Raw genomic sequence first — 14360 nt, forward strand, 5'->3', positions numbered from 1 at the left:
TACAGACCGAATAGAAAGGTTTTCGGTAATGAGATTAGGCAGCGCTACGCTGATATGAGATTTGTCCGAGAACGTAGTTTCCTTCGCCTTATGCTATCTGATCTAACTCGGGTGGAAGAGACACTCTCTCAACCAAACCTACTTCTATCTGGCTGAAACAACTCGTCAAGCACGATCCACACTAAATCAAGTCCATAGATGCATGCTCTTCCCCAGACTCGGCGGCAGATCACCCGCGCCAGTCCCCCAATCACTCTCCACGTCGCCCAGCGTCAACTCGAGCGTCCATCCCTCCGTGAAAAACTCATGGCCAATCCAATTCTTCGTATACGGCTCCCCATTAAGCGTCACGCTCTGGATATATATCCTCTGGTAAGAGCTATCGAAATTGACATTCCTTATCGTCGCGGTCTTGTTCGTCACGGGGTGCGTGATACTCACTTCCTCGAAGAACGGCGGGTTGATAAGATACACGTTCTGGCCGGGGTTAGGGAAGAGACCCATCATCGTGAAGACGGTAAAGGCGCCCATGGCGCCCGAGTCGTCGTTACCGGGGAGGCCGGATGTGGAGGCGTTGAATGCGGAGGGGATGTAGGCATGAGCGCGGGCGGCGGAGAGGGCCGGCCGGCCGGCGTAGTGGTACTGGAAGACGGTTAGGAAGACTGGCTCGTTGCCGATGTCTGCTAGGCCGGAGGTGTGGAAGAAATTGAGGCGGGAGATGAAGGTGTCTGGGCCGCCAAGGAGGCCGATCAGGGTGGCCATGTCGTGGGGGACGTAGCTGGGGTATTTTTTGTTAGTGGGTTGAAGGGTGCATTGGGCTTGGAAGGGGCTAACGTACAATTGGTATTCCCAGACGCTGGACTCAAATGTCTCGGAGGGATTGGACGTTAGTGAACAAAATGAGGCTAGGGGACTGCAGGCGATGGGGTCTTGGTAGCCCCAGGTACCGTTGAGGTACTTTGGTTGGAAGAAGCCGACGAAGCCTGTGTCGGTGCCGTTGATCAGGGAGTGTTGGTCTGCCTTGTAGAGGTTCTGCCAGTTGCTCGCTCGAGAGAGATACTTGGTATAGTCACGCTTGCGCAGACCTCGTCCAACCGTGGCCAGGCTGAAGTCGTTGTAGGAATACTCCAGAGTACGTGAGATGCTGCGGGAATTGGTCCCAAAGCCCAGGTAATCAAAATCGAGGTAAGGAATGTAGTTCAGACGCTTCCAGCTCTGCAGGCCGCCTCGACCTTCGTACGACCATTCCATGGGCTCGTTCTCTGCATCGTTGACCATGGCTTCATATGCGAGGTCCCAATCGATCCCGGTAAGGTTCTTGACAAAAGCATCTGCCAGGACGATATCCGCGTTGGATCCGCCTTGGGTCCAGCCCTTGCAAAGACTCATACGACAGTCCGGTAACCAACCTTCATGCCTGTAGGTATCGAGAAGACTTCGTACCATCCGCGATTGTGCGACAGGGTCAATGATGGTGAGAAACGGGTGCTGGGCCCGGAAGGAATCCCAGATACTGCCAATCATCAGCGATCGAAGAAATAGCATATCATCCTGCAATACATACCAGTAGAAGGAATCGTAGTACGGTTCATCACTGCGCCAGAGCCGATTCTCGCCCGTCAAGTCCTGAGGAGACAGCATGGTCCGGTAAATACCACTCCAGAAGGACTCGAGAAAGTTCTCAGTCACGCCTCCCGCCTGCACAGAGACAGGGCTGAGCTTCTCGCGCCATGCACTCTCAGCCCGCTGTTTCAGCCTATCAAAGTCGGCTTCAGGATGAGGAATCTCCTTCTCTGCGTTCTCGCACGCTTTCTCCGAGCTGATAAAGCTCACCCCAACCCGCACAGTAACTGTCCCATCCTCGGGACGTCTGAATCTCATAAATCCACCAGCCTGCAGATAGAACAGATTAAATCCCCGCGTGACAAACAGCTCCTGAGGCTCGGTCCCCGCGCGGTTATTAACCCAAATCCCAGTATCCTTCACAGCTGCACCCCCGAAATCCGCACAAAAGTATGAGACATAAGTCCCGGCCCCAAAGCTAGGCAAGAACGTCCCATTGGCCGTGATCCGGCCATTCTCAGCATCAACCTTGATGGACGCATTCTGCCGACTATCCCACGCATCCGTCAAATCAACCAGAATCAGCGGACTAAGCTCCGACCCGTCCTGCGCCGTGGACGACGGAAAGGTAAACCGGTAGAGCGCCGCATGCTCTGACACCGTCATCTCAGCCCGGATCCCATTCTCCAGCGCAAGCGAAAAGTGCCCCGGCCGCGCAACAACTGACTCATTGACATAGTGCACCCCGCGGGCAGCTTTGGGAAACATGCAGTTATCCAGCACATCGTCTGGGCAGTACTGTGGGAAGAGGGGAAAATTGCCCAGCGAGGGATTACCTCCCGTGCCAGAGTCGTGCATGCTCGAGAACCCGATGACATGGCTGCCATCTGTCGCGAAGCCGCCGGTGTTCTGGCCGTCGACGTCGGCTACGGCTTTGGCCATCCCGTAGGGGAGACTTGCACCTGCGAAGACGTTGCCCCCGTTGGTGGAGCCGATGAGGGGATTGACATATTCAAGGACGTCATTTTCAGCTGATGAAGGTTGGCCTGCAGCGAGGCTTGTCCATTGGACAGGTAGCAGAGCTGCGAACTTCATTAATGCTACCATTTTCGTGGCGGAGAGTGGGCACTGTGTTGATTGTCACCCGTTGGGGAGGAGTATCCCCGGTATGAAGACGAGAATTGGACATGAGGGCGCTTGTAATATGTGAACAAGGCATAACTAATTTGCTGATTGTCAATGTGAATGTAACGTTCCATGCAGAGAAGGAGAGATCGACACTGCTCGACAGGAATGATCCAGACAAGGAGGTTGCTGGGGAGGAGGAGAAATGCAGTGCGGGGTAAACAAGATAACAATGACCACACTTACTGCTCCGGCCACAAGAAGATAGAATGGAAAAGGTCTGAATATGGCATTCTAACAGGCCTAAGCACATTTCTGCTCTAAGCATCCAGTACGTCGTCTTTCTCCTCGTCCGAGAACAAACAGTCTCGGAGCAACGCTCCTCCAAATCACCAGAGGCGTCTACTCGCCATGCCCGATCACTCACTTGACATAATCGAGGGTCGAGCAGTGATAATATAGAAACCTTGTCTCGTATTTAATGAAAATAGTGTCCTCTATGAGATTTGGTTTGAAGATGCTCTTCACTACTTCGGTGTTCCCACGGTGGTGTTCGATTTGTATATTGTTGTCACGGACAGCGATATAGTCGTCGACTGCCTGATCAAAGCTGGATGGACTGTCGGTACACAATCCCCTCATCGAATTGGTTATGTAGAGGTAAATACTCGGCAACAGCAGCTAATGGCTCCGGATAGCCAGACAACAACCGTCCTTCTTTTCGCATCAGACTGGAAGTTCCCCCTCGCGTCTGACTCTGCTCCAAACGCGTGCCTCTGGAGGAATTACCAGACCAAACATTGTCCTTCCCACCATTGTCGGGCATAATTGATGCCCTGATTGAGTGCTGGCTGGACGGCCCTAGAAACGATGATTCAGTACTGCTGCACTTCGCTGTGCAATTTACCTATCTCTACGAATATTCTCCAGCTTTGAAAGAGCGATCATTTACCAACCAGATGAAATATGAACATCGCCAGTTCCACTCTTAGGAAGCACCAATGTGGCATTCGAGATGCACTTTTACAGGGTTGCTATGAGCTGCAGGAATGCTCAGCGCCTCGCGACAATGATGATCTCTTTAATCCTCGGAAAAGAGTCCCCTACCACCCCATGCGGAAGGCCAGTCTATTGGGTAGATGCGCTATTTTGATCGAGGAGAGTATGGCTCAAATTTGTGGGAAGTTGAGTGAATCCCAAGCGGTGAATAAGGAAGCCACCATAACGGAATCCTCCATTTTCTGCTGGAGATGGGTTGCCCGCTACATGTGTTGTCGATGACTGTGCGAATGTGGTGCGTAAGTGGGATTTCGATAGGACTTGGAACGACGGAGGTGGGCAGGAGAGCGTCCTGGTCCAGCGCGAGCAACTACGACTACAACTGCTTCCACATCATCTACCACGACGCGTGGTGTGCTCTCTCCACCATGACCAGAAGACAACCAGCTGTACCGCATATCACCTGGTTGTCTCTAGCGATGGATGTTATGACTTGGCTGCCACGTATGGCGTTTCTGGCTGATGTAAGTTCATGCACTGCTCCCCACGAGGAAGAATTCATACCTAGAAATGTTGATTTGCTGACAGAATATCACGGTTTCACTCATGGGACCCTGGTGTGCGAGCTCATTGCTGTATCCCTCTATTAGGGCATTATTTTGCTGCCGTATAGGGGTGATGGATGCGCTTGATATGCGAGGACCTACGAAGCAAGAATAATCACCGAGACAGTGGTCTTCCATTAGGTATCTGTAATCTCGCAAAATCCCAATACAAAGGTATCTCTAACATATACTATAGAATTATCCCTCCTAGATCATCACACCCTTGTTCTGGTGCTTGTTGACATTGTAGTTCTTCCAGACGGCAATGGCAGGGATCCCTAGAATCAAAATGCAAGTAGCCGCAACCGCACCATACATCTGGCTGCGGCCCCAGGCATAGTTGATCGCATCACGAGCAGCCGAGCCCATCGGATATGTTTGCTGTACTATGTATCCGCCCATGTAGATCGATGTGGTATTGGACTTGAGGTCCGCGGGGAGACGAGACTCGAGAGCGCCAGGGAATACGTTTGTGTAAATGGCAGCCGCCACGGCGTATCCAATGGCACCTCCCAAGCTGGAGAACAGACCGATGAACGACAGCATCATGGGGACACCCTCGCGGTTCGCCGAGGCCATGACAGCCATCTGCTCGCCGATGACCAGAGTGCCACCACCGAAGGCAATGAAGATCTGGCACATGATCACGTAGCCGATGTCTTCCGACTGACCCCGGAAATGAATCATCAAGCCAGCGCCCAGGATCATAAGCGGTAAGCCGAAGAACAGACAGGTGTGCTTGAAGTGCTTGGTCCAGCGCACCCAGAGGCCGAAGACGACACCCCAGAAGCATGAACCCACGTTGTAGATCTGGGTCATGTAGCCAGTCATGGAGGTGTTGAGGTTGTAAACGACCGCGCAGAAGTTGTAGAAGTAGAGATCCCAGCAGTAGAAACTGAAGTAGAGCGTTGCGGCCATGACACAGGCACCCAGAACCGTGCGCTGCTTCAGCAGTTCATAGTTGATGAAATGGACGCGGGCAAACCACTTCTCCCAAGCGGCGAAGACAAAGAGGAGGCAGAACCCGATGACGATCATCGCGATGAAGGTCGCGCTCTTGTATTCTGCACGACCGTTACTGGCCAAGCTGAAGGGCAGCAGCAGCAGCACCCAAGCGGCCATCAACAGGAAGGCTCCCATGACTGGTGACAACGTTAGCTGAAATCTCGCCGGTGGTGAGGACAGGAATGTTAGTTCAACATACTATCAAACTCGTGAACATAGTGGGCCACAGACTGTGTCCATGTACGACCGCTAGGCTGGCGGACATATAACCCCATCTTCTCAGCTTTGAGCTGGTACCGTTTGAAGACCAGTGCGAGCGGCACCAACGCAACGGGCATGATGATAGCAAAGGCTCCATAGGCCCATCGCCAAGACGTCATGCGGAGAAAGGACGCAGCAGCCAGAGGAGCGGTGAACGCAGTGCAGATGAAGGGGGTGTTGGCGAAAGCGAAGGTGAAAGCTCTGTTCCTCAAGCCGGACGTGTCCGCCACGAAGACATCGAGAATCAGGTAGATTGCGTCGTACCCGATCCAAAAGAGAACGTAACCCGCCGCATAGGAGTCGGGCCCGTTGCATGCTGCCAGAATAATAAGGCCAATGGTGTAGATTGCAATGAAGACAAGGAAACCCTCGGCACGACCCCAGAGATTGAGAATCTTTGCAATGGGAAGCTTGAGCACGCCACCGATGATACTGGATAGGATGTTTGCTGTACTGATCTGAGGAGCCGTCTGGAATCCGCTGTAGGCGTTGTTGATGACGTTGAAACTGATGCCCGACTGTAGGGCGAGAAGGAAGAAACAGACCCAAATCCTAGAGAGGATGACAATTAGACGAGCTCGGGGCAGATCAACCCACTAAAACGACTTACCAGGCGTAAGTTGCCCAGACTGCCTTCTTGCTCCAGACCAGCGCAGCCGCTTCGACTTTCTGGACGCCCAAGTGAGCATCCGCGGTGACCTGGTCCGGATGTTGCTGGATTTCCTTCTCATTACGAGCCTCCAGACTCAGCCTGGATGAATCAGTGTCGGGTTGATCGCTGATTTCGGGACCTTTCGGTGTACCCTCTGGAGCATTGGTCTCAGCACCGGGAGGAACCTGAGGGGCGGCTTTATTGCGGTCCCCGAAACTTCCAAAGATCCCCATGCTGACGAAGATTGTCCTCCTTTTAGACTTTCCTCTAGGTTAGGTCAATTATATGCCACCTTCTCCTAGTAAACCAGCGAAGGGCGTGTCTAGCTTAGCATGAGCAAAGACTGAAGTCAGGTCAAAGCGATTGAGAGACAAGACCCTAGAAGCAGGGGGAAGGCTGAGTATTCATATGGTACGGAGTCATGGAATGGGCTCATTTTATCTACTGGTCTAATCCAAAGAACAACCCAGACACCATGGCCTTGAGTAACCCCACTCAACCGACAACGGAGCCAAACAGGACATGCAAGACAAATTTTCAGCTCGTCTTTTTCTTTTTTTCCATGACACACACCTGCTTCTTGCTAGACTAATCGAGCGTAGAGCCCACACTAGAAAACTAGCTTGAATGTCCGTGAGTGGTCCGACCGTCTAAGAGGCGTGGGACTGGTAGCCGCTGTCCTGATCAGATAGCATTTTCTGCGGGAGACGGATCAGATAACTTGAGCAGGTTAAGAACATTGGCGTGGTTCTTTTCTCGCGTACCACGGCTTGGATGAAGGCAAAATTATGATTGGAGCAGGAAAAGAGTGGGATATGGAGTCGAGACAGCTGAATGCGCAACGATTGGCGTTTGGAGCGACAATTTCCGGTTGTGGTGTTGGTGGAGCACTGAATCGGCTACAGGTCTTCGTCATCGTTTCCTTTCTTTTTTCTCCTCAAGGTAGATAGACATTTGAATTACTTGCTGACCAGTCAAGCCTTCAGGAGCATTTGGCAGGAGCTCCATAATCCCCTGGAAAACACAAGCCATACAGCACGTGGCCAGCGTTGTTTGATGTCGAAAGCGTAAAGATAGACGGATTATGTCGGAACTGGCGGATGGATCAAAGCCCCTCCCCAAGCCCACAGGACGTCCTAACTCCTGGACATAGTATCATACAAGCCCTTGTGGCTGTTTTCAAGAATAGTACTAAATAACAACGTTGATAACCATGGACTACGGAGCAATAGTTCACGAGAACGCCAAATGGGTTTCGCATCTATTTCCTGATGTCCTCGAATTTGGGATCCGGATGAATCAGAAAGAGCACATCAAATTTTCCACTCTCACACCAATGGAGCAATGAGTCCCAGCTATTGTTACTAAAAGGGTCTGGGAGTTGAACGGTAACCAATGTCTGCTAGTGGTGGTCATCCAGAGGCATTGATCACATGTGCTCTCCCTTCTTTATCTGATCAATTTTATCTGATTTGTGCGTTTTAGGCTTTTTAGTATCCACTATGGACAACGACAGGAACGTCATAAAAAGAGACAAGCAAACCAAGAGAAGGGCAAAAATATTATAAGCTAAAACTATCTTTCTGCCTCGACCCTCACTTTCAAGTAAACCACCATCAACCATGTATTGGAGTGCGGCACAAAACCTTCTTTTCCGTCGCAGAAATACGTACTAAGAAAATTCTATCCGGCTTGTCTAATCTAATCTGATGGCGTTTTATGGGTTCTGAATGTTTATTCCATATCAAATCTGACAGACAATGGGGTGTGAATCTAAGAGGAGAAGTCAAGTCCGAATGATAATTGCTCATTTTCATGTCGAATGTCAGGATCATTCCCTCTGTCGTCAAAAGTAAAGTGGCTTCACTACTCCAGTCCAAGAGCGGAGACCGGTTATCATCAGCGATACTTCTTCCGAGACGAGACAGAGTGGAGAAACAAGAAAATTTCCTATCTGAACATAATGTATCACTAGCTATCATATAGCGTCTGGATTTCTAAAATGCGGCCCATTTAAACCCAAAAAGCAGGAGACAACCGAAGTCAATCATCTCATGAAGTTCCCGAGTCGTTGCAGACGGTACACTAGTGGGCGGCATGAGTGATGGCTCTCTTCCCCGAAAATTCATTGCCTGACTATGAAATTGGAACTCTGAGACTATGCGCGATCAGAATATTGGATGGCTAAAGGGTCTTAGAGAGGGACACGCAACTAGGATTATCCCTCCAATGTGAGCCAATCCATGGGGCATGGATACTAGCCAGGGAAGAATCAATCAGTCCATGGTCTGAGTTGGTGATTGTGTAACAGTTGGGTTGATTAGCGATTGTTCATCCGTAATACTCGCCCATGTCACCATATTCAGCCCACATCTTGACGGAAAATCGATTCCATCCCCTAACTAGTACTCTGTACCTGGTCTTAAGGCAATGTGCGGTGTGTTGACTTTGACTCATAACTTGTTGTGGTTTCCTAGTATCCAGGCAAACACCATCCACTATTTCTTGTCCTCTAATTTTCCTGGATTAAAGGGCAGATGGACATCATTGAACTCGGATAGGCTTGAGATATAGGTAGTACAGAATGAATGCTAGTACGGAGTAGTGAAAGGAACATCTAAGTCATGAAGACTAATTGGGTCCGCTGCTTACCCTGCATGAGAAATATGTACGTAAAATAATTAATAATCCCTTAAAGAAGCGCCTCAGCTGTTGCCCTCCAGTCCGTTTGCAAATCCAGTGCGCATCCCGGGCCAGGTGTGGACCATAAAAAAGTAAGAGGGCACAAAGGATTATGTGAATATGGATCTCACATAGATATCAATCTTCAACCTACTCCCAACTTCGAGGTCTGTGCATATGGTATCTCTGACAATTGAAATAGTAGGATTTCCGCCTCAGGCATAAACTGACACCTGAACCGGGTGGCTCCACTCGGCTCCAGCTGCTTCCGCATTAACAGATTTGTATCTCCTGTGCTTCACATGGGTTGCAAACGACAGTTCACAGCAATCATCCTATGATAATTGGGTAGCCATCTGATCCACGGATTTCGGATTAAATAATCGCGATTCGCGAGCCACGGCGGTTGGATCATTCTCCCAATCAGGGACATACATTCTTGACATACTAAATAACGCCGACATCCGAGTTAGTTCCTGAGATCATCTGATGCCACCGCGTCGCAGCCATACTAAATCCCGAAAGGGATGTACTAACTGCAAGAAGCGGCATGTTAAATGCGATGAATCGCTACCAAGGTGCGACTACTCCATTTCGTCGGTTTTCCGCACCGTCGACTTTGATCATTCAGCGCCATGCTGTCAAGGCTGCATGACAATCCGTACAGGGATCAAATACTGATTCGATTACAGCTGTGGGTTATGCAAGAAACGGCAGCTAGAATGTATTTATCCATCACCGGCCAGCGAAGTCGACAGCCAACATGCATCTACCCCACGAGAGATCATTGACACAACGCCCCAAGAGTGGCCCTTGTCTACGAGGATGCTTGAGATGAGGTTGATGCATCATTACCTGACCAAGACCTATCACACCCTGCATCAAGGCAAAATCGATGCGACTCACTTTCAGACGGTCATCCCGGAAATGGCGACATCCCACCCTTTTCTGTTGGACAGCTTACTTGCACTGACGGCTCTGCACCTAGCCTTCCTTAACCCGGACGACAAGCGCCCCTGGATGGAAGCTGCGCTCAAATATCAAAATCAGGCTTGCTCAGTTTTTAGTCGGATTCTCGTGGAGATCTCCCCCGAGAATTGTGGGCCTGCCTTCCTCTGCGCGGTATTCATCCTCCTATGTGCGACTGCATATCCATGCGTCGCCGGGGATACTCATCCGTTTGATCCACTAGCCCAGGTCCTGGAGACTCGCCGTCTCCTTGTCGGATGTGCTTTTCTTTACCATCATCTGCATCGACATCCAGGGCAATTGAAAGAGTGGCTACGGTACCCGAACGATGTGAAACGGGAAGAGAATGTCACATCTCAAGGGTGATTTACCATTCATTCCTTTATGCCTACCTAGTAGTATGATAGCTGATTCTGGCCTCAGGACGTGGAATACGAAGCTTGTGCCGCTGCGAAGGCACGTATTTCCCTCCGCCTGCATTGTTGAATGGAGCAGCTGACGTCGTGCAAGTGCTCTTCTAGATTCTCTACGACAAGTAGCGGCCGTCATGAACGATGCCAATGAACCGCAGCGGGCAGCCTACCAGGACACCTGGGATTTTCTGCACGATACCATCAGTTTATGGCCCTTAGGAGGCCCTCGTGGAGGCATCATATCCTGGCCCGTCCATATTGGTGAAGACTACATTGCCCTGTTGAAGCAGGGAGACTGGATCGCTCGTATATTATTTCTACACTATGGAGTCGGCATGCATCTCCTGTCGGACAAATGGTATGTTAGCGATTGGGGGCGCCGCTTGGTGGCTGCGGTTTTGGAGCCTCTACAAGAGATTCCTCCAATCTGGTCCGAAACTATCACTTGGATAAGACAGGCAGTCGATCTTAACGGCTAGTTCTTTATTACAAGTCGGAAGGGACCGTTACCGTTATCAGACCCAGCAAATACGTTCTCTGGCAGGCTGGAGATCCGCATGGCTTGAAGCGCAGCTCCGAAGATTAGATGTGCATACAGCACACCAGCGCGCGAGGCTTCCCGAAATACATCAGAAAAGGATTGACGAGCCAAGAAAAAGGCAAGCTTCCACAAAGCAGTAGGTGGCGAAACAACATTCTGCCTATCTGCCCGTATTTCAGGAATTAATAATTCCCAAGTTTCTTGGACGAATGAGGGATGGGCACCTGTGGCCCTGAGTCGCGATTCCCGTTGGCCGAACCGCAGATAGAACGAGGGAAAGTTACTGGAAGGGAGACGCCGAAGCTTATCAATTGCCCTGCCCACGCGACCGCTTATCCCACGCGACCGCTTATCTATGGGGATGTCCAATATGAGTCGGCTTTTCTCTACTGTTGACTTTGTCATCCTTTGTCACTTCATTTTTTTCTCTCATTTTTCCGTTATCTCGGATATTCTTATTGTTGCACTATCCTGATAGTGTATCTTCAGTCATTTGCAGTCTCTCGGTGCGCTTCCGTCCTATCGGTGAAATAAGTCAGAACTCCGGACTCCGGAGCGCATTGGATCTCGGCGGCTTCGTGATGGGGCCAAAGTCAGCTAAGATCCTCCAAGATGTGGAGAAACAGGTACAGTAGTCCATAATAAGCCATACTTCCCCTCATTCCTTTGCATATCGCGTCATTTATTGTTGCAGCCGAGCCAAAGTCTAATTACGATGATGCACCCAGCCACTGTTGCATTCTACTTTAAATACCCAGGAAGGACTGAGTGATTCATCCCAGTCGTCGACTCGCAGACCGGATCGAGCAACAACAATGTCCGGACATCTGAGGGCCACGTTCTTGGCCACACTACTACTAGTCTTGGTGTTGGTCACACATGTGCCTAATGTACTTACTTCACCTTTGGAGCTTACGTACCGTAATACCAATGGTGGAAATCATCAAGGCCATCACGTAAAGGATGGAAAGCGCGGGGCAGTCGCCAGTGAGAGTGCTATCTGCAGTCGCCATGGAATCGACATTCTAGAGTTGGGTGGAAATGCGGCCGATGCTGTGAGTTTTTCAAGCTTCATCCTTGTCCCATCCGCCAGAGGGCACCAATCCCGAGTCTTTCTGGGTAGTACTAAATTTACGATGTAGCTGGTCGCGACAGTCCTCTGTGTCGGAGTAATTGGTAAGCCCCATTGAAGACCGGACCAGATCAACAGACTTATTGTATCCTCAGGAATGTACCATAGTGGGATTGGGGGAGGTGGCTTTATGCTAGTCCGTGCTCCTAACGGTTCCTTCGAGTTCATCGACTTCCGTGAGACGGCTCCGGCTGCCGCATTCGAGGAGATGTTCAATAACTCGACTGGCGCATCTACGATTGGCGGCTTAGCTAGGTGAGTTTCACTTTATCCGGCTGAGTTGCGGAAGAGAACTGATGTGTGTCCAAAGTGGTGTTCCTGGCGAGCTGCGTGGACTGGAGCATCTTCACAAGAAGTATGGTTCACTGCCGTGGTCGGTCCTGGTGCAACCCGCAATCAGGACAGCTCGTGAGGGCTTTCCCGTCGGTCGGGATCTAGTGAGGTACATGAAATCGGCGGTTGGTGGTGGCAAGGACTTCTTAGTCGAGAACCCGACATGGGCGCTCGATTTTGCCCCCAATGGCACCCGGGTTGGACTCGGAGACATAATGACTCGGAGGCGCTACGCTGATACGCTTGAAACCATAGCAAAGAAAGGCCCGGCTGCTTTTTACTCAGGACCTATCGCGGAGACAATGATCAACGCGCTGCAGGCTGCGAATGGCACCATGACGTTGGAGGATTTGCGCAACTATACCGTAGCCATTCGGAATGTGTCACAGATTGATTATCGGGGGTACCAGATTACAAGCACAACAGCTCCGTCGAGTGGTACTGTTGCCATGAGTATTCTGAAAATTCTGAATACTTATGATGACTTCTTCGCCCCGGGTAATGTGAACTTGAGCACACACCGACTGGACGAGGCCATGCGTTTTGGGTATGGTGAGGTATGTCGAATTAATTTTTATCAATAAGCAGCGCTAGGATTCTACTGACAAGAGTCTAAGAGAACTAAATTCGGTGACCCTCTCTTCGTTGCTGGGCTGGATGAGTATGAAGAGGACATGCTGAAGCAATCCACAATTGACGAAATCCGACGAAAGATCTCCGATGTCCGCACGCAGAATGTGTCTGCGTACGATCCGCAAGGAATTGAGAGTCTGAATGAGTACGAATATCCTCCGTCTTCTTGGAGTTCTTTACTAACAAGCCAAGTTCGGGTACATCACATGTGGTAGTGGCAGACCATACAGGCCTGGCGATCTCCCTCATCACAACCATTAATACCCTCTTTGGCAGCCAAGTCATGGTTCCTGAAACAGGAATCATAATGAATAATGAAATGGACGGTAAGGGCTGCGCCATTTGGTCCCATTCAGCTAAACTAATCGTTTCATCAGATTTCTCCATTCCTGGAAAATCCAATTCATTCGGATATATTCCTTCAAAAGCAAACTACATTCGCCCTGGAAAGCGTCCACTGTCTTCCATCACACCGGCCATAGTCACACGTCCGGATGGAAGGTTATTTTTCCTCGCTGGCTCCGCTGGTGGTAGCCGGATTATAACAGCCACTGTGCAAAATATAATCCGCGTTATTGACCAAGGACTATCGGCAGCGCAGGCATTGGCTCAGCCCCGTTTGCACGATCAGCTAGTGCCAAATCAGGTCAGCTTCGAGTATACCTATGACAATTCAACCGTCGATTTCATGAAGTCTCGCGGTCATAATGTGACCTGGGTAGCTCCAGGTCAGAGCACGGCGCAGGCCATCCGGGTTCTGCCGAACGGGACATTTGACGCCGCTGGAGAGCCTAGGCAATTAGATTCAGGGGGTTTTTCGATTTGAGCATTGCTGCGAAAATCAATTTTACGAATCATGCGTCCAGGAAAGCATAGATACAATTCAGGTGACAGGACACCCCTAGGACTGTTTGGCTGGTATGATCGTCCTGGGGTGCGTATTATACATATCCTCCAGCCTTTTTATTCACAGCAATTTAAACACATGTATATACGGGAAATGAGATTACGGTTCTTGATTTGTCGGAAACTGACCCCATAGGTAATTTAATTCAGTAGCATCGATGAGCTGCATGCGCCGTGCTATGGAGCTGCTGGGCTATGCAGATACCAGTTGTCTTGTGTCTTGTCACAAAGCCGACAGGCTCTTGCTTACCTTAAGATAAACTTATCGCCCACGCCAGACGAAGCTACCATATTCCAGTGTAGCAACTTCCGACGCAGTACTATACTTGGACGGCACAATACTAGGACATGGTACCTTTGCGATGACTTTTTTCCCGTTTTTAGCAGTCATCAACAAAGCTTTGTTGAAGCCACTCCGCATCTTCTCAATCTGGTCTTGGATATAGATGAGGAGACAGAGGGCAAGGACGTAACTAGCGAGCATAGAGCGTCGAGACCAAATTTTGCATAGCGTTTGGACACTCCATGTTTCTCATTGACC

At 50.3% G+C, this 14360-nt stretch overlaps 4 protein-coding genes across 4 annotated transcripts; 2 read left to right on the top strand and 2 right to left on the bottom strand.

Moving 5' to 3' along the window:
* Positions 1-186: 186 nt before the first annotated feature.
* Aud_009922 (GH92 family glycosyl hydrolase) lies at positions 187-2670 on the bottom strand (the record flags this gene model as incomplete). The annotated part of the gene is made up of 3 exons (XM_043294766.1): positions 187-778; positions 839-1513; positions 1565-2670. 3 exons carry the CDS (start codon positions 2668-2670, stop codon positions 187-189), a joined length of 2373 nt encoding a protein of 790 aa, XP_043150701.1.
* A 1829-nt stretch (positions 2671-4499) lies between these two features.
* On the bottom strand, positions 4500-6443 carry sit2 (putative siderochrome-iron transporter; the record flags this gene model as incomplete). The annotated part of the gene is made up of 3 exons (XM_043294767.1): positions 4500-5434; positions 5497-6110; positions 6169-6443. 3 exons carry the CDS (start codon positions 6441-6443, stop codon positions 4500-4502), a joined length of 1824 nt encoding a protein of 607 aa, XP_043150702.1.
* Positions 6444-9819: 3376 nt separating this feature from the next.
* Aud_009924 (uncharacterized protein) lies at positions 9820-10753 on the top strand (the record flags this gene model as incomplete). Its single annotated transcript, XM_043294768.1, has 2 exons — positions 9820-10223; positions 10372-10753. 2 exons carry the CDS (start codon positions 9820-9822, stop codon positions 10751-10753), a joined length of 786 nt encoding a protein of 261 aa, XP_043150703.1.
* An 877-nt stretch (positions 10754-11630) lies between these two features.
* On the top strand, positions 11631-13739 carry Aud_009925 (gamma-glutamyltransferase; the record flags this gene model as incomplete). Its single annotated transcript, XM_043294769.1, has 7 exons — positions 11631-11870; positions 11958-11991; positions 12043-12202; positions 12258-12837; positions 12898-13058; positions 13106-13239; positions 13291-13739. The coding sequence occupies 7 exons, from the start codon at positions 11631-11633 to the stop codon at positions 13737-13739; spliced, it is 1758 nt and encodes a 585-aa protein (XP_043150704.1).
* Positions 13740-14360: the final 621 nt, after the last annotated feature.

This window comes from Aspergillus udagawae (genome assembly GCF_001078395.1).
Source record: "Aspergillus udagawae IFM 46973 DNA, scaffold_8, whole genome shotgun sequence".
Taxonomy (NCBI): Eukaryota; Fungi; Ascomycota; class Eurotiomycetes; order Eurotiales; family Aspergillaceae; genus Aspergillus; species Aspergillus udagawae.